This window comes from Pimephales promelas, chromosome 4 (genome assembly GCF_988280905.1).
Source record: "Pimephales promelas chromosome 4, fPimPro1.hap1.1, whole genome shotgun sequence".
Taxonomy (NCBI): Eukaryota; Metazoa; Chordata; class Actinopteri; order Cypriniformes; family Leuciscidae; genus Pimephales; species Pimephales promelas.
Window position 1 is genome coordinate 19,627,256 of NC_142772.1, and position 20,475 is coordinate 19,647,730.

A 20,475-nucleotide genomic window follows, 5' to 3' on the forward strand; every position below is an offset into this window, starting at 1 on the left:
TTTACTTTTGAGTGTCTGAATTGAATTGATGAGTTGAGTTGGTGTTTTTCCACTAAATGAATCATGGGGTCGCCCTCAGTGAGTCCTGCCCTGTATCTGAGAGCGCAGTGATGGTAACTCTCTGTCTGCGCGTCTGAGAGATGGAACCAGAACTTTACGGCTCTCTTCTGGATCTCCGATAGGAGAGGGAATCTGCCCAGTTCTGCCCGGCACCCCAGACTGGGAGCGTTTCTGTGAGTTCCCAGGATGTTTTTGCAGAACTCGAGGTGGAAAAAAAAAAAAAAAAAACTCTCTCTCTCTCTCTCTCTCTCTCTCTCTCTCTCTCTCTCTCTCTCTCTCTCTCTCTCTCTCTCTCTCTCTCTCTCTCTCTCTCTCTCTCTCTCTCTCTCTCTCTCTCTCTCTCTCTCTCTCTCTCTCTCTCTCTCTCTCTCTCTCTCTCTCTCTCTCTCTCTCTCTCTCTCTCTCTCTCTCTCTCTCTCTCTCTCTCTCTCTCTCTCTCTCTCTCTCTCTCTCTCTCTCTCTCTCTCTCTCTCTCTCTGTGTGTGTGTCGTCTCTTCCCACAACCCTCCCCCGCCTCTCCGCTCGCTTTAGCCAAAAAAAAAAAAAAAATTGTGAAATCGAATCCGAGCAGCAGGTCACAGAGACCAGTTATTTTAAAACCAATATACTCAGCTACATCGACAGCACCATGGAAGTAACGCCGATACAGAGTAAAATGACGGAGCACCACTACCCTGGTTTAATGTGTATTGTTGTTTGGCTACTCGTGCGTCTCCAATGTCTCTGCCCGTAGTTCTGCCTGGATCTTGTTGTCGTTTATCAGGGGCTGCTCTGGCCCATCAGTTCGCTAACGCCTCTTACAGAAGTCGCAGCCGCTGTGTGTCCGCTCTCCCGGCCCGTATGTCTGGATCGCAGACGCGGATGATCCCGGCGCTGCTGCCCGCTCGCCCTCTGCTCTCCCTCGGCTTGCTGCAGCTGGTTCTCGGCTGCTCCATGGTGGCGCTTTCTTTCGGGGCTCTGTCCCTTAGCAACTCGCCCCCTATTAGAAACTCCTGTCCGTTTTGGGCTGGCTCTTCTGTGAGTATTAGATTACTGGCCATAATCAGAGGTGCTAATGTTTTTATTTTACACCACATAAGCATGCTATGTAGACTACAGATATTGAAATGTTTGCCTGATAATATGTCACTGTGTTTGTCTACAGCTTTTAATTGATTCATTTCAAACGAACCGGAACTTTTATTGCAGTCTAATGTGTTTCCAATGTAGAAACGTGGTGCCACACTTTTAGTTCAGCCTATTTGCTATGACCAGACTAATACATCAGGCACTGTAGTTCACCAATAATTCACTTTGATGAAAGAGCTGATCTGTTGTTAATGAGTTATTAGTTAGTTGGCCACTAATGTGCAGTTGCCTCAAGGAAATATTTTTACCTGATCTGTCCATTACTTGGTGTAACCTTATGTAACGTTAGTTAGTACATAAGGCAGTTACATTACATCCGATACCATTAAATACATTTGTAATATTCGTTTTCATATCTTTATACGTTTTCAAATATTTAGAAACTAGTGCCAAGTGTTTCCCTCAAAAGTGTAATTTACAATCTCATTTCCCATATATGTTGCCTTTGGCTCGCTCAGTTGGGGATATTCAATTTAAATGACCCATCATACCATTGATCAGCTACCAATCTTGATTGTCTTTTTTCATGAATAAACAAACACTGTTATGTTGTCTTGATTGATACTGTGAAGCAGCTTTGATACAATCTGTATTGTGAAAAGCGCTATATAAATATATTTGACTTGACTTGACTTGATATTTGGCCTAAGTATGGTTAACATTTGTGGCCATTGGCAAGAGCTGAGTGAACTCCAAGTCATGGTTGAGTGTGAATCCCTTTTACTGCTTAACACTCTATAGTGAGATACTGTTTTTAGGTAAAGCTACCATATTATGCACACCACACACTTATTTTGCCATGTAAACAACAGTTAAATAAATATCTGTTTGCTTATTTATATATTTGGGTTTGAAATTAATTATTGATGAAGAAAATCAAGAAAATGTAACTCTAAAAACTTAACTAAAAAAACTGAAATAATTGTGTCATTTACCAATGATGGAAATAAAGATATTATAACAATGCTAAAATCACTGTCAAGTTGATTGTCTTATTAAATAATATATTTATTAATTAATAAAATTTCTATAAGTTTCCTGACAAAACATTTTACACTTAACAATGGAGTAAAATACTTTTACTCGATTATGTATGAAAAGGAATGAGCTAAACACAGGAACCGCTCAGCTGAAATGGCAGTCCCACATCATTCAGTGTAATCGACAGGAAGTGGCAGGGTTTGAGGAAACACAAGGGAGCTGAGTTTGGACAATAGTATTTGAGTTAGGCTGCCAGCTAACACCACATTGAGTGAGATGAGTCAGTGCTGTAGGCCCTTTTGAGAGTGTACAGCATGCCTAAGTAATGGGTTCATTATCAGTTAACCTGTTTGTGAGTGTTTGCCTCTTCGCTGAAAGTACTTTTTGTTTTCTGCAGGTCATCCTCTCTGGGATTATAGGACTAACCACATGGAAACGGCCAATGCTACTATTGGTATGTGTGTTTTGCTAATCTAAGACTGATGGCATTTAAGGCAACAGTTTTTGTGTTCCCTTCTGAATAAGAAGATTCATTTATTTTAACTTGAAAGTGGTTAAATAATGTTTACTACACAGAATGATTCCTGTATTGATCTGAACTCTGAACATAGGCCATTAAATGATTCCTTAAAGGGATAGTTCACCCCAAAATGAAAATTCTGTCAGTATTTACTCACCCTCTCATGTTGTTCCAACCCCGCAAGACTTTTGTTCATCTTCGGAACACAAATGAAGATATTTTTGATTAAATCTGAGAGCTGGATCACTCCTCCATAGGCATCTAAGAGATCGAAACTTTCCGGCCCAGAAAAGTTAAAGACACCGTTAAAATAGTCCAAGTCACTTGGACAGTTTCGATCCCTTTGAAATCTATGGAGTGAGAAAGGGCTCAGATTTAATCAAAAATATCTTAATTTGTGTTCTGAAGATGAATGAAAGGTTTAAGGGGTTGGAAAAACATGAGGGTGAGTAATTACTGACATAATTTTCATTTTGAGGTGAACTATCCCTTTAAAGAGGATATGTGCACCCCTGACATTAAGTCTCAAGCCGACCATCAGCTTCTTCCTGTTGCCATTCATATACACTACTCTTCAAAAGTTTAGGGTCTGGGAGATTTTTTCGATGCATTAAATGCTGTTCTTTTGAACGTTCTATTCATACAATAAGAAATGTTTTGTGGAGCAGCAAAACAGCATATTAGAATGATTTCTGAACGATCATGTGACACTAAAGACTGGAGTAATGATGGTGAAAAGCATCTTTGCCATCACAGGAATACATTATATTTTAAAGTACAATATATTAAAGTAGTAAACAGCTATTTTAAATAATTATAATAATATTTCACACATTGTTTTATTGTATTTTTCAATCAAATAAATCAGCATGAGACTTCTTTCAAAAACATTAAAAAAAATCTCACTTAGCCCAAACTTGTGAAAGCTAATGCAAGTACCATTTGCTAAATCCAGATTTATCAAATACAATGACTGATTGGTATTAATCTTTTTCTGTCTCCCACACAGGTAAATCTATTTGTATTGCTGTCGGTGGTCTGTATCCTGCTAAACCTGGCTGGGTTCATCCTCTGCTGTCAGGGGGCTCAGCTGATCTCCAGTACCATTAACTGCCAGCTGGTGAGGGATCCGTGCTCTTGGAAATGTGCTGTGCTTGAGATTCTAACATTACGATGTCAAGTGACTCATGTATTGATGATTGATTGTATTCAAGAATGATTTGATTGTATTCAAGAACCTAGATGCAAAATATAAATTGAATCACAATTAAAGGTGGGGTAACACTTAAAGGGCGGGTAGGCAGTTTGTTTCTAAAACACTTTTCCCCAAAAGTGGTTTAAACTGTCTTTATATACCAAGACATATCTAAAATGTAAGTACTCTGAAGAGGAGAGTATAAAAATCGAGTGTCTGTAGTCCTCTCAGGGCTGCAATATTCACAGCTACTCTTTCCATTCGTAACGAATGCAATGATTGGCTGGGCGACTGTCACTCTCCCTCACTACCATTGCTGCCACCCCTGCTGCTACATTTCGAAAGAGGAGAAGCGCATACTGGCCGGAAGATAGGAAGTCTCACAGTCAAAATTCCCAGTACCACCTGTACCACACAGTCAGCCCAGGCAAACAAGGCAAAAAAAGGTGATGTCACTCCATGCACTGTGCTCCTCTCCGCTCGGCACTGGTAAACGCGCCCTCTGTCTGAGCATTACGCGTTCATGTGTTCTGGGGGCGTGGCTTTGGAAGGAGCCCAGAAGGGAGGGGATGGGAGTTTCTCTGTTGGATACTTTCAAAATCCAGCAGTTTTCTGGTAGTTTCTCAAACTTGCCTACCCTGGCTTTAAGATGCAGTATCAGGGCAACACAGAGCTACACAAACTATACTACATTAATTCATAAATAACATTCGTTGTTGTACTACAGCAAAGAGAAATTAGTGTACTGTAGGGAACTTTTTCTACCATGCAACAGACCAGGAGACTTTGAGGTATCTTTCACGCAGAAGTTCTTTATTGCGTCGCTGTAGTCATCTCAAAAATAGTCTAACTAACTATATTACAGAACTGGATTATATACTTTACAAGGGGGAGGGATTTACAGAGAGTAGGAGACTAGGGACAAGGCATGCAAATGACATAGGTGTGGTCTTGTTACCAAACTTTTCCCCGCTTTCATCAGCATAACTGTTATTCAGGGCATTTGGGCTAATCCCATCAGCCTGACTAGATTGGTCAACCATTAACATTATCATAGACAAAAGCAGAGCTGTATCTTGAACTTAATGGCAAAAGCTAACGTCTGACACCTGGAATGCTTGGCTTAATCTTCTTGGCCTCAAAATGGTAAACACTGTATGCATTTTTCAGTTAAAATACTGTTGAATCTAAATTAAACATTTAATAAATTTGTATTCCTTCAGTACTAAGCCTGCAACATTTGTGTTACAAACATGAAAGTAACTCAAATTGTGCAAACAATCTGTGTGATTCTGACTAGAATGTCAGAGAGACTTGTGGCTATAGGCTTTTTATTTATTTAATTTTTTTTATTATTATTTGTATTTTTTATTTTATTATTTTTTATTTTAACAGGCTCTGTGCACAACTTACTTCCGCATTGCTTCCGGTTCAGGTCTTTTGTATGTGCTTCATGACATTTTTTGCGGTTTTACTCAAGAGAACTTAAAAGGAGCGAGCAAAGATTAGCATAACCAATGTCCCTCACATGTGCAGATTGATATTTAAACGTTTTAACATTTTTCTTCTTCACAGTAACGTTTAGATATTTAAATGGAATAAAATGCTAATAAAAAAGTGAACTAGGTAGGTTAGCTGATTACCTTAAAAATCCATAAATATCGTAGTCAGTTCTTCCGGCTGTTAACACTTTCTCTGACAAGCGGTTGCGATGAGATCAGTTTTCCGGTTTGGTCACGTGACGCTCGGCATAAAGCCTATTACATATTTGTAAACACCTACATAGCAACCACCTAGAACAACCTGTCAACCTCATTGCAAACACCCAGAACACATTACGGGGAAAAAGCACATCTGTACAGACCTGATTCAGACCATACATCTGTCATCTGTACTATGCGTATAGGACTGAAGTTTGTCTAAGTCAAAGAGAGCCCTGAAATTGAGAGTCAAAGCAGATTCCAGCTTTCCTTGCTTGGATTTGAATTAGGTTTTGGGCTGCTGTCATTTCCAGGATAGGAAGGCTGTTTTTTTTTTATCATTTCCACTTGTCATGAAAATGGTGCCTGCCATATTAGTGAGCTCATATCGTTGAGCTGTTATCACATGCAGATCAAAAGACTGTCAAATGTAGACAAGTGCCTGGAAACTTCATCCTAAGTCTCCTACATTGAATCCAAGCAGTTCTTCTAAGTTTTACTATATTATGTCATCAGACATCAATGAGAAACGAACATAATACATGTGTTTCTGTGTTTCAGAGTGAGCAGGGCGATCTCTGTTACTGTTGTGCAGAAACACCGAGCGCTCAGTGCAAAGAGGACAAGTTGATTAAGATCTACGCAGGTCATGCATGTGGCACAATGAGAATCCTGCTCAAGGTGTGTGTTCATCTTTGTAAATTATTTTTAAGTATTAAAATATTATTACACTACTACTTGGTTTATATATATATACACACACACTCACCTAAAGGATTATTAGGAACAACTGTTCAATTTCTCATTAATGCAATTATCTAATCAACCAATCACATGGCAGTTGTTTCAATGCATTTAGGGGTGTGGTCCTGGTCAAGACAATCTCCTGAACTCCAAACTGAATGTCAGAATGGGAAAGAAAGGTGATTTAAGCAATTTTGAGCGTGGCATGGTTGGTGGTGCCAGACAGGCCGGTCTGAGCATTTCACAAACTGCTGAGTTACTGGAATTTTCACGCACAACCATTTCTAGGGTTTACAAAGAATGGTGTGAAAAGGGAAAAACATCCAGTATGTGGTCGTCCTGTGGGCGAAAATGCCTTGTTGATGCTAGAGGTCAGAGGAGAATGGGCCGACTGATTCAAGCTGATAGAAGAGCAACTTTGACTTAAATAACCACTCGTTACAACCGAGGTATGCAGCAAAGCATTTGTGAAGCCACAACATGCACAATCTTGAGGCGGATGGGCTAGAACAGCATGGACTACAACAGCAATGTTGCCTGGTCTGATTAGTATCTATATCTGTTGAGACATTCAGATGGTAGAGTCAGAATATGGCGTAAACAGAATGAGAACATGGATCCATCATGCCTTGTTACCACTGTGCAGGCTGGTGGTGGTGGTTTAATGGTGTGGGGGATGTTTTCTTGGCACACTTTAGACCCCTTAGTGGCACTTGTGCATCGTTTAAATGCCACGGCCTACCTGAGCATTGATTTTGACCATGGCCATCCCTTTATGGCCACCATGTACCCATCCTCTGATGGCTACTTCCAGCAGGATAATGCACCATGTCACAAAGCTCGAATCATTTCAAATTGGTTTCTGCAGATCTATGATGTGGATCTCCCATTCCACCACATCCTAACGTTGCTTTATTGGATTGAGATTTGGTGACTGAGGAGGCCATTTTAGTACAGTGAACTCATTGTCATGTTCAAGAAACCAATTTTAGATGATTTGAGGTTTGTGACGTGCATTATCCTGCTGGAAGTAGCCATCAGAAGATGAAAACCCCAGTAGATCAGCAGTTTGTGAAGGACTCGGACCAGTCTGTTTGGCACCAACAACCATGGGATGTTCAAAGTCTCTTAAATTACCTTTCTCCCCCATTCTGATGCTCAGTTTGAACTTCAACAGATCGTCTTGACCATGCCTACATGCCTAAATGCATTGAGTTGCCATGTGATTTGCTGATTAGATATATGCCAACAAGATGTTGAACAGGTGTACCTAAAAAGTATCTGGTGTGTGTATCTAGAAGACAGATATAATATATAAGAGACGTCAAACTGGCATATAGGAAATCATTAATTTGGAAAATCGGAAATATGCAGTTTGTTATAATTGGGTCAGGTTAGGAAAAATATTTGACTGCAGAATCCCACGACAGACCATGAAGTTTTCTCTCTTCCAGAAAGTGCTCTTTGCATTGTGTGCGCTGAATGCTTTAGCCACAGCTGTGTGTCTGGTTGCTGCTGCGCTCAGATATCTCCAGATCTTCTCAACCAGACGGCCCTGCATGGTGAGATAAATCATATTGCTGAAAATATGAAGAAGAAAAAAATATATAATATAATATAATTCTTGGTCAGTGTGAGGCAGAGCTTATTAAGACTGTTTACACATGTTGTGTCAGATATTTCTAAGCCCTGGTCTCGTGATTATGATGGTCTTTGGCAGGAAGAGGCTAGACCTGTCCCAGAGGAAGTGGATGAGCAGACTCATCTTCCTGACCCAGACGAATTTGTAGCCCCTGCACCTCCTCCTTCATACTTCTCCACCTTCTACTCTTACACCCCTCGTCTGGCTCGGAGGTAAAATATGATTTAATTGAATTATGATTACTGAATCACTTTGACTGTGTTGGGTTTACTTTTTAATGACACATAAATTAATCTATACTTTTATTTTATGAATTACACTACTTTTATTTAAAATGAAACAAACAAAAAAGTAAACATTTGGATTAATCATGATTAAATATAAAACACATAATATTTAATTTGCATAATATTAAATTTAATTTAAGTAATAAGAATAATGTACAACATACTCTATAGTCTCTTATCCTGAATAAATCAGTTCAAAAGTTAGTTTAATTTTTTTAATCAAGTTTTTTGCGTTCTGCATTTTTGATTTAAAAAATACAGTAAAAACTATAATTTTGTGAAATATTATTACAATTTCAAATAGCTATTTTCTGTTTTAATGTATTACATTTTAAAAAGTAATTTATTCTTGTGGTCAAAGCTGAATTTTCAGCATTATTTCTCCAGTCTTCACTGTCACATGATCCTTCAGAAATCATTCTAATATGCCCAAGAAACATTTTTATTATTATCAAGGTTGAAAATAGTTGTGCTGCTAATAATATTTTGTGGAAAGCCATTTTTCAGGATTCTTTGATCAATAGAAAGTTAAAAAACTGCATTTATTACAGCAAAACAGCAAAAATAGTTTTCTAACATTAGTATAAATATTTTTAGTGTCTATTTTTATCAATTTAACATGTCCTTGCTAAATATTAATTCCATTCAATAAACTTTTAAACAGTAATGTTTGTATATGTAAACTAATCAAGTGAAATGTCTATTAAGGTAACATCTGCATAATTTCACTTTTTACAGTATACAGTATGGTCACATCTTTCAAGCATTCCATGATCCTCTGAAGTATTAGTGAGACACACACACACACACACACACACACACACACACATAGACAGACATAAACTTTGATCTTGAATTCTTCACCAAAAATACAGCAGGATTTATCAGATTTGTGGGTGGGTGGCTCAGTGTTTGGCAGGCAACCAAAGTATTTTGGCAACCTAAAACAGGATTAAAGTTTGTGTGTGGGAAAGCATGATATACTCCTGTTTCATTGGATGTCCTAATCAAACACTATATCTTCAGTGTTATATATTACACTGTCGTTATATTTTCTCATGGCTTGTTTACAGTGTAAATGTGTGTGTTTTGACAGGATGTTTGGTGACGGTATGATACCTCTTCCTCATATATACGGTGCCCGAATTAAAGGAGTGGAGGTGTTCTGTCCTCTAGACCCTCCTCCACCTTATGAAGCTGTTGCACCGCAGCCAGATGCTCAGGTACTGATTCATATAGTGATCATATGCCATCTGCTATCGCATAATCACCTCTGTGATGAAAGTCAAAAGGCAGTTAGCATTTACAGCATTTAATCATGATAGCATTTCAACTCTGTGAAGCAGACCTTACTGACCTCATTTCAGCAAACATGGCACCATGTCCTGGTCCTGCAGGCTTGCATTGGCAACAGCTCGATCAAATACAGTCCTTGTCCGCTCACTGACCTTCTGTATTTATATTAGGCCCAGAATACCGAGGTGCAAATGACCGATCTAACCGAGGTCCTCACAGAGAGTGCAGAGATGGAGACGCCCAGTGACGGTATGAACTAGTTGTATTTTTGCATATAGACTTGTTGAGAGGAGCAGCATAGATAAACATTGACATTACAGACTTAAAGGGTTAGTTCACCCAAAAATTTTAATTAGCCCATGATTTACTCACCTTCAAGTCATCTTAGGTCCATATGACATTTCTTCTTTCAGACAAATAGAATACGGGTTATATTTAAAAATGTCCTGGCTCTTTATAGTGGAAGTGAATGGCTGTTTTTAAGTCCATAAAAGTGCATCTATCAATTATAAACGTGCTCCACACCTCTGAGGGGCTTAATAAAGGCCTTCTGAAGTGAAGCGATGAGTTTGTGTAAGAAAAATATTCTTGTGATGTCGGAAGTAGCGTAGTGCGTCATGGCGGAGCGTAAATATCAGCATTACGCGTGCTTAGACAAATAGTCAAGTTCGTTTGGCCGGAAGCTAGTTATTTTCCTTAAGTTTTAAATATGAATATTTTTCTTACACAAACGCATAGCTTCACTTTAGAAGGCCTTTGTTAAGGCTGTGTGGAGCACTTTAATGATGGATAGATGCACTTTTATGGACATCAAAACTGAAAGAGCCATTCACTGCCATTATTGTATTCGTCTGAAAGAAAAATCTAGGACACACCTTGGATGACTTAAGGGTGAGTAAATCATGGGCTAATTTTCATTTTTGGGTGAACTAACCCTTTAAGGACCACACCAAGGACGATAACTTAATAATGTTAAAGACATGGTTCTAAAAATCATTCTAATTGTAAAAGAATAGTCCACACCACCACTATAACAATAATGGGACAGAGAAACAATATCATTGATCGCACTTTCAGAATGATTTTTTTTGCAGCTGATAATTGATACAAATATTGACAGCCAATCAGAATCCATCCTGAGCATTTAAAGCGACAGACAACAAAACTGAGTTATAGTTAACTTATAGTTATATTTATAGTTATCGTTCATGGTGTCAGCGGGCCTTTACAGTTGTCTCTGAACATTAAACCATGGCATGTGAAAGTATTTTAACATAGAACAAAAGACAGTTCACCTTTTAAAACATTGCAGGTTAGGTGTAATGGTGTTATAATCAACAAAATCTGGAGCTGCTATGTGAAGGTGTTATTGAGACCGCTTCTATGAATCTGGTACTCTATATTTAATCAAGATGCTCACAGCGTATCACAGTACCAGTCCATAATTATGTCATCTGTGTATTAAAGGAAATGTATTTTAGTGGCGTCAGTTGTATGTCCAGTGTTCCTCGGTGAGGGATTTATTTTTCTTTTTATAGCTGTCTGTATCCTTCAACACATTCAAAGATAGCACGACATGTTTTTAATGATCCTCCGCAGGTTACTATTCAGATGGGGGCACTTTTCAAAATGTTCTAATTTCACACAGAATTTTTTATTACCAATTATATTATCAGCAAAACTATTTGAAAAGGAATTGAATTAAAAAATGAAGATGAATTTGGTTTAATAACTGCAGAACTTGAACTGCATGACCTTCACATGTTTGTCATTTACAGATTTAGAAGGGAATTAAAAAAAAAAATTATGCAATGATGCGTTCAATTGACCAAAAGTGATTTTTATATCAAATATATGCTGGTTTTTTAAAAACTTTTTTAAAAAATTCATCATGCAACTTAAGAATGGGGTAATGGCTGCTGAAAATTCAGCTTTGTATCACTGGAATAAATTACATTTCATAATACATTAAAATAGAATATAAACAAATGTTTTAATTGTAATATTTTTTTCACAATATTACTGTGGTTTTACTGTATTTTTAATAAATTATGGTAAGCATAAGAGACTTCTTTCAAAAAGATTAAGATAGATTGATAGATTTTAGATATTGTTATTTGTTATGAAGGAACATGATGTTACACCTCTTGATTTAGACAGTACAGCTCTTAAAATGGTCTCTGGTAAACTTTATAGACTAGGTTTGTTTTGGCCAGATTCCTCTTTTGATGGATTTGACCAAGCAGTTGCTGACACAGGACAAACCTAAATAGAAAACAAGAAAAACTTTAGAACAAATGATGTTTACTTTTTTTATGTAGTTTGTTTGCATGTTTTCTTCAGACCAGAGGTGTCAGACGGCCATATTGAGCCCCACCCCCCCGATAGAGTCCTCACCACAGCCTCACAGCACAGTCTCCAACAGCCGAAAACCCCACAGACATCGCCTCCGCAGGTCCAACAGCGACCCCATCCTGCTAGACCTGACCGCCAAAGGTAAGGGAAGGAATCCTCAAAATGGTCTGGTTTGGTCAATTGCGAGAGTCGAGTCAGATATCAATACAGTAGTCAACATTTGAAGTGGATCAAAACCTTTCATCAAGGTTATACATGAATTTTGTATAACTTATACCTGTTTTAATCTTTGATGAACTTTTTTGATCCACTTCAAATGTTGACTACTGTATAATATATTTGACCTAAGCAAAATTAGATTAAAAACAAGATATTAAAACTTATTTTAGGATATATGTTCTTGTCAGGGTGCTGATATGTCCTTGTAGCGTACAAGCAGAGTTATCTTGTTTTAAGCCTAAATATACATAAAAACATTTTTCCATAAAAGTTCGAAGAGCAGACACTGACACAATTCTTTATAATTAGTTTATGAACACTGGCTTCTCTCCAATTACAGATGGTTTCTTTTTACTTGGTGTGTGTATCCAAAGCAGAGTACTGGTCTGATAGTAAATCTAGAGGAATTATACCTGTCAGTGGTTACTTTAAGCCCTTTTTTAAATATAGGGCTCTCAGTGTTACTGATGAGGGGGAGCAGAGGGCGATTAAATATACAGCCATAAATTGACTCCATTTCTTCAAGTATCTTCTTCAAAAAAATCTTTCTCACACACGCACTAGTGAAACCTTCTCTTATGTCTGTCTGATGTAGGATTAATGGTTTGTGAAGTGTTTATGCTTTTCCAGTTCCTGTAAAACTGAAACCGGTCTTGGCCGTTATACAAACACCAACTGGCTTAGGTGGATACATTTCTGTTTAACGTGGTCAAATAGAGCGGTTCAGTTTCTTGTCCTAAACCCTATTAGAGAATTATGATGATGTTTGAGTTGATGATGAAAAAGTTTTTTTTTCATGCATCTGTCAATTTTGAGATTTTGTGCTTTTTTGCTTTTTTCATAAAGTGTTTTTTTTCCCAGACTAGTGGAAAGAAAACATCCAAAAAAGACACTTTTAACTGTATCTTTTAGATCAGTTTATTTATTTGTGTCTGTAGATTTCAATTACAGTATATATCTTTAAAGGACTTTTTCTCAAAATGATTTTTTCCTCCTACATTGCCTGAAATATTTACTTCAGTAGCACTTACATACACCAAACTATTCTGAAGGTTTTTACTGAGGGGTTTGTTCATATATAGGTTTCCTGATTTAAAAAAAAATGTATTCCTAAATTTTTTTTGAAAATGTATTTATTTTTGGCTGTTGAAAGTAATAGTGATAAATAGAGAAATCCAAAATCCCCTCTGTAAAAACCCTTGACTCTCTAATATATATATAAAAAAATACTTGATGATTTTCTTTTTTTGTTATAGACATGGAGGACTCAAATGTAGAATGCCTTTATTGACAAACAGATGACAAGATGTGGTGGGAAAGGTGAACAGTCCAGACAGTCACAATAGGCAGGGATGAGACACAATGACAGCCGTAGTAACTAGCCGAGCAGCAGTTGGAAGACTGAAGAACTAGCAAGAAGACTGTAAGCTGGAGAGTAGTAATGGCAGAGCAGAATGAGACCTGAGAATATTAATAGTAGCCTGACAGGAACTGTACTACAACAAGGCACTTGGGCATCCAAAGCAAAGAGTATAAGCAGCCAGGGACACTCTGCTAGCAGGACTGGAACTAGGGACACAGGAGATGAGATGAGACAAGACAGACAGGTCCAATGGCAGAACTTAAGCACTAAAAAAAACTTCTACAAATAAAATACTATAGACTTTAGTAACAAGAAACAAACGATGTAGCACAGAAGTACACATTAGCACAACATCTAATGAACTGGCAACACATGAGGGAAAGAGCACACATAAACAGAATGTAACGAATAACAGGTGAGAACACTCAGACAAGGAACAGGTGAAAACACTCATGTAATCAGGGAGAAGAGAACATGAGGAACAGGTGACAACACTCAGACAGACAACTAGACTAGAGAGTGTGGTCAGAGCCCGTCTAACGGAGAGCCTTGGTACTTCCTATTAGCCCCGTTGTGTATCATCTTGGTTGCAGTTCCATTAGAATTCCACTGGAGGTGATCGCGGGCGAGAGCAGAATGAATGGGAGTCTATGGGGCTAAACGGCTAAATGTGTCTCTTTCACCTGCTTGTCGTTAAATTAACATAGGTTTTATTGTTGATTCCGCAAGTTCAATATATATTATAGGCCAAAAGTCGAATGAACGAGTACTTATGTCCTTTTGATTTCTTACAGGTTAGGCTGTTGTTGGCCAGAACACGCTAGCATTCTGCTATTGTGTGACGTCATCACATTTTTGAACGGATTTTTAGAACAGATAAGTGAACTTAAAAATGCAATTTTCAGCTGAGTGCATTATCTTAGCCCTCCCTTTTGAATGCAACTTTCAAATTACTTGACAAAAAATTACATCCTGAGAAACGTGGATTTTTGGGGGTGAAACCCCATTGACTCCCATTCATTCTGCACTCGACCGCGAGCGCCCCCGCATGGATAGAGACGTGTTACTGCAGCCAGTCCAGAACCCGGAAGTAACCAGCCAGTGCCTATTCTCTTCAATTAGACATTCTCTGGTGTGGTACAGGGAAACAAGGAGGCAGGAACAGATCACATGGCCAACACAAATAAAACCTTATGTTCAAGCACAACACAATCACAGAGACAGGAAACAAAGACAACACAGACAAAGCTGCCAGGGCAGAACCCTGACAAGACATTTATGCAAATTAGTTCATATTTAAAGGAGCTTTATTCAAGAAATCAAATTCAATTTATTTCAATTAATCATAAATATTCCCTGATAGGTCACTAGATACTAAGAAATCATGTTCATTTCAAATACTTATATCACTGACCACAGAAGTCAGGCCAGGATATTGTCATTTGAAGTCGCAGCCCTTGACTGATGTTGATGTTGTCGAGTTGTGTTTTGTTCTGATGCGTCACCCTCCAATTTACCAATTACGGACTCAGTAGAGTTGCGGCATTCGGGTTGCCAGCTCTTCTCTAGATACAAACGTGTCGGAATCAGATAAAAAAAAACTCTTAACGTTGCGAAACCCCCCAAAACTCGATATGAATCCGAAATAAATAATTTACAGAAAAAAACTCACTGTGTAGGACTCGTCACTTGCAATTGGAAGCTTCTTGTAGCAGCCTACATTCCTGCTGGAACCTGCCGCATATTTGGCATCCTAGAATCATGGGGTAAGGGGGGATACACCCTAATTTGAAAGTGATTGCAGTACCAGTTTTAGCCACAATCTTGCAGACAGCTCCTTTAATAGATAATGGCTTGAATATTTAAACATATTTACATAACATTTAAACATAAACATAACAGACAATCCAATTCACCTGGGCGTGAAATAATATTTTTTATTGAATAATAATAATAATAATTAACAACATTAAATAATTAGTTACATGAATGTAATATGAATCTTATAGTAACATACATAATAATAATATATTATTAATATATAAAGTGTGTTATTGATATATCAAACATTTTGGCCAAATTGAGCAGCTCTACAAACAAGTATAGTATTTTTGTGTGAAAAATTGCAATTAGATTTCCACCCTCAAATTATGTAGCTCTGCTTGAAAGAATTGTGTGCTTTAAAAAAGTGAAATGAGTTTTAATCTCCAGTGAATGTACTTCATTTTACAAATATTTGTCAAAAACATGCAGGGGTAAATATGTCATTGTGATATTGGTTTCTCTCTCTCTCTCCATAGTAATGAGTTGCGAAGCCGCTACACAGACAGAATTGGGCCCGGCGTCAGCGACAGGAACAGAGCAAGGGACGGTTACGCTACGACGGGGCCGTGGCAAACGGAAGCCTCGTCCCAACTCCATGGTGGACTACCAGAACTATAGAGACACAAAACTGCTGGTGGCACGTTTTCTGGAGCAGTCCTCATGCAGCTTGACCCCGGAGGTACAGGAGCTGGTCAACAGCATCAAAACTGTGCTGCGCTCTGATGAGGAACACATGGAGGAGGCCGTTCGCTGTGCCAGCTTCATCGACCAGGCAAGACACACACACACACAAAAAAAGAATTGAACTCTGACACATTTAGCTTTGGTGTTCAAGTGGGTGATCTTTCAGCTCGTGACTTTTTACAGGGATAGTTTCGTCATTTAATCTTTTTACTCATACTCGGTTTTTCCAAATCTGTATAAGTTTCTTTCTTAACACAAAAGAAGATGTTTTGAAGAACATGCGTAACCACCAAATAGTTGATGAGCCCCATTGACTTCATAGTAGGAAAAAAAATACTATGGAAGTCATTGGGGCCCATAAACTGTTGAGTAAATGAACAGAATTTTCATTTTTTCACATCTCTTTAACCCTGTAAAGCCTAACATCAAATAGTTGGAACAGTTTATTAAACCTTTAGACAAAATCATAAAAGTGTCATATTTTATACATCTGGGCCTGGTTTTTCAAAATGTTTAATCTGGATAAAATTGGTCCGTATTTAGTAATCCTTTTTTTTTTTTTTTTTTTGCGATCCGTGATCACGTAATCCAGCTTACTTTTGAGCCAGTTTTTAAGGGCAACGTCGGATTGGATCAATCTGATCAGGATAGAAACCTTTCAGGATCACCAAATCTGAATAACCAGTGCTCAAACACGATAGGAAATCACAATGTAGAACTATAGATATGTAAAGAGCAACAAGTAGATAAAACAAGTAACAAACACTGTACATTGAGGATATTTATCTCATAAATATTTATCTCAGGTATATATATATATATATAACGAGCAGACAGGACGTGGAACAAGGGACGCAATAGTTAGACTATTTCTGATTTGGATTTGTTTTGGATTTCAAAAATCAGTGATTGCCAATATTTGCACCTTTTTTTGGTTATTCTGTAATCATTGCATGCTTCACTTATAAATATTCTAAAATCAAAAATATTTTCGATTGTGAAGAATATATACTGTATATCAATTAGTGACAGAATAAAATGTATTGTTTTTGGTCAATTTTGACAGCTGTTTGGGGGATTATTTTATGAGGCCAAACTCTTTCTACCTTGCTGTAGGCCTATACTGAAAGGCTGAATACGTTAAAGCCTACCTTATCACTGTAGTCTGACGGATGAACAAATAAAATTAAAACCTTATGAATAAATAGGATATCTTGTAAGATACTGCATGATCCAAATATAGTATTATTTGATACATTTTTCAAGTTTTCATTGTAGTTTAATCCAGATTTTTTTTTGGATCAAAGTGATCCAAATCCTACAAAAAAGTTCTGGAAAAACCCAAACTAAAGGTTTGATCCAGATCAAAACCAAGATTGGATTACGTGATCTAATCCGGAAATGTAATCCGTTTTTTTCTTTTGAAAAACCCATTTTCAAGATTCGTTGAAAAACCAGGCCCTGGCTTATAGGCTCATATCATACAGGTGAATATGGAGCTTATACTTGGGTAAGAGAAAACACCTCTATTTCATTGAGGCCCAAACTGAGCAAAAATATGCAATTTGGTGCAGTTGCTGATATTTCTATAGCCAAAAAGTAAGATGAAATTCTGATTGCTTATAATGTAAATCAATGAGATCTTTATAACAGTACAGCATTAGCAGAGTACTTACACAGTGCATATAAATACAATTTTTACTCTATATATCCCCATATTATGTCTTGTGAGATGATATTTAACTACTTTAGTTTTAAGCTCTTTAGTTTTAACTATGGGGGCAAAACATATAACTATACAATACAACACAACTATACAATACAGCAATGATTGAAAAATGTTCAAATAAGCATTCTTCAAAAGCCTGATGTACAGTATCATATTTGATACTCGCATTGATTTTTCTAAATAATGATGTATGGATAATCAAGTTGCTTCAGTCCACTTAGTGTTTATCTTGAAATATTGCTAACAATATAAAAGTAAAATTTAATTTATAAAAAGATAAAGATTTCACGGAAAAGCGGCACAATTTAATGATGGATGTTTTTTACAGTTATATTAAAAGGCCTTTTACTTGCTAAAAAAGTACAAACTGTCAATCTGATGACAGAAGGCATGAAGTAGATTTAGTTCAATTTAAGGTTTTTCAGCAATGTTTTGATCATTCGAAATGAGCATATCTTAGGTTTTATAAGATGAATATCCCATTCAGCCATTTTTATTCCTATAATTTCCTGTCCTCTCACCGATCATGTTCATTAATGTTTCCAGGCCATCACAGTTTCGGAGGTTGCACCAGCTCAATCGGCGCAGACGCTGCCGCTGCGCAAACGTCCGGGCGTCCTTCACCTGCGCAGCTGTGGCGATCTCAGCTCCTTCACCTGCGCAGAGCTCACAGGCACCCGTTCTCGGACTAATTCCAGGATGAGTTCTCGGGCAGGATCCCGCCGCCTGGAACAGGAACGCCCACACAGCCTTATAGGAGTCTTCCGTGAAACTGTCCTCTGAGCGACGTCTCAAACTGACTGGATATGCACGGAAAGCGAGGAAAATGACTCTGTGCCAGTCGGATGAAGGTATGGTGAACACCACAACGTGACGGAAGCTAAGCTTTGTAAACAGTACAGATGATTTCACTTCATTTTCTGTTTTTGTTTGTCAGTGTGTATACTGAATATTATTCATTTTTAATTTTACAGTTGGAAGTCCAGCTGTTGCTTGTTTTTATTTTTTCACATTATAATACTAACTACACTGGGGGAAAAAACAATGTTTATTTACCAAATGTCCATGCTCCTTATTTAAAAATGATTTAAAAATACACTATGTGAAAAATACAATTAAGAGAAACATTCAAATAGTTTGGCTATATTTAGCTTATGTGATGTGGAGAATTACTAAATTAAATCAGCATATTGTGAGGTAGAGAATGAATTTGAAGCTTTTTTTACATTTTATTTTTATTTGACCATTCTGGACAGTATTATTATTTCGGTCATACTTTAGTTTAGGGTTCAGTTCTCACTATTAACTATGACTTTTGCCTCAGTAACCTCCTAATTACTGTTTATTAATAGTAAGGAAGTTGTTAAGTTTAGGTATTGGGTAGGATTAAGGGGATAAAACATTAAAATGTGGTTTACAAGTACTAATAAACGGCCAATATCCTAGTAACATGCATGCTAATAAGCAAAAATAGGTAATAGAGAGAATTGGACCATAAACTAAAATGTAATGAGATGTTCTCAGATGTATTGTGCACTATTACTGAATATGAAGGAGTCTCATCTGAATTGTATGGGTGAAACATGCTATCCAAACTCCTGAATTAAACGTTTAAAATCATCTGCCTTTTGTCTGGGTTGTTTATTCAATTGGCATTACGAGAGTGTAGAATAAACTTTAGTTGCACTTTATTTTAAGCTGACAGTTACATAATTGCTCAAATAAGTACTGAGTATTAATTAACTAAATGTACTTCCTATAGAGTTACGGTTAGGATTTGTTTTAGGGTTAGTTACTTGTCATTATGCATCATTTACTCTTATTACTAGGATATGTAGTAATGTGTAACTACGTCACCTTAAAATAAAGGGTGACCTAAACTTCTCTAATTATACGCTGCCGTTTATAAGTTTTGGGTCAGTAAGATTTTTGGTTATGCTGTGTCAGTATTACAGTGTAATTATACTTTTAAAGGGATATTTCATTTTGAAATAAATTTTTGATATGTTTTAATTTACCTCAAGGGCATCCAAGATGTAGGTGTCTTTGTTTCCACAGTATTTTAAAATTTTGATATTTTTAGGTCAAACCGTTCCTGTCTGTCAGTCTTATAATGGAGGTTTATGGGGTCCACCTCAAAGAGCATGCACAGAGAAGTCCAAATTAAACATGATTTAATGAATCGTAAATGTAAGTACACATTGATGGCCTAAGACATGAAACGAGCGGTTTGTGTGAGAACAGTATTTATATCATTTTTACCTCTTGTAACCACAGCCACGTCCTAGTGATCATGCACCGGAAGTGATCTCTTGCGCGGTTGTGGAATAAAAATCAACGTTGTTCCAACGTTCATCCATTGCAATTTCCTGTATATCTAAATATGTTTAGATCTTCACAATGAAGGATAACACTTCTGAAATCTCTGTATAAAAAATGAGTGACGTACACGCACGAGAGATCACTTCCGGCGCATGCACAGACCAAAGCGCCCGTGCCTTCAGATCACTTGGACGGGGCTGTGGTTACACGAGGTAAAAAAGATATAAATACTGTTCGTTTTCTCACAAAAACCGCCCGTTTCGTGTCTTAGGCCATCAATGTGTACTTACATTTACGAGTCATTCAATCATGTTTAATTTGGACTTCTCTGTGCATGCTCTTTGAGGTGGACCCCCTAAACCTCGATAATATGACTGACAGACACGAACGGTTTGACCGAAAAATATCAAAATTGAAAATACTGTG

The 20,475-nt window shown here is 37.5% G+C and overlaps 1 protein-coding gene across 1 annotated transcript; it reads left to right on the forward strand.

The window, feature by feature from the left end:
* Positions 1–560: 560 nt before the first annotated feature.
* Positions 561–19,347, forward strand: entrep1 (endosomal transmembrane epsin interactor 1). Its single transcript, XM_039662513.2, has 11 exons — positions 561–1,077; positions 2,567–2,623; positions 3,699–3,809; positions 6,146–6,265; positions 7,783–7,890; positions 8,049–8,182; positions 9,354–9,480; positions 9,724–9,802; positions 11,897–12,049; positions 15,791–16,086; positions 18,274–19,347. The coding sequence occupies exons 1-11, from the start codon at positions 778–780 to the stop codon at positions 18,508–18,510; spliced, it is 1,722 nt and encodes a 573-aa protein (XP_039518447.2). The 5' UTR covers positions 561–777; the 3' UTR covers positions 18,511–19,347.
* The last annotated feature ends 1,128 nt before the right edge of the window (positions 19,348–20,475 follow it).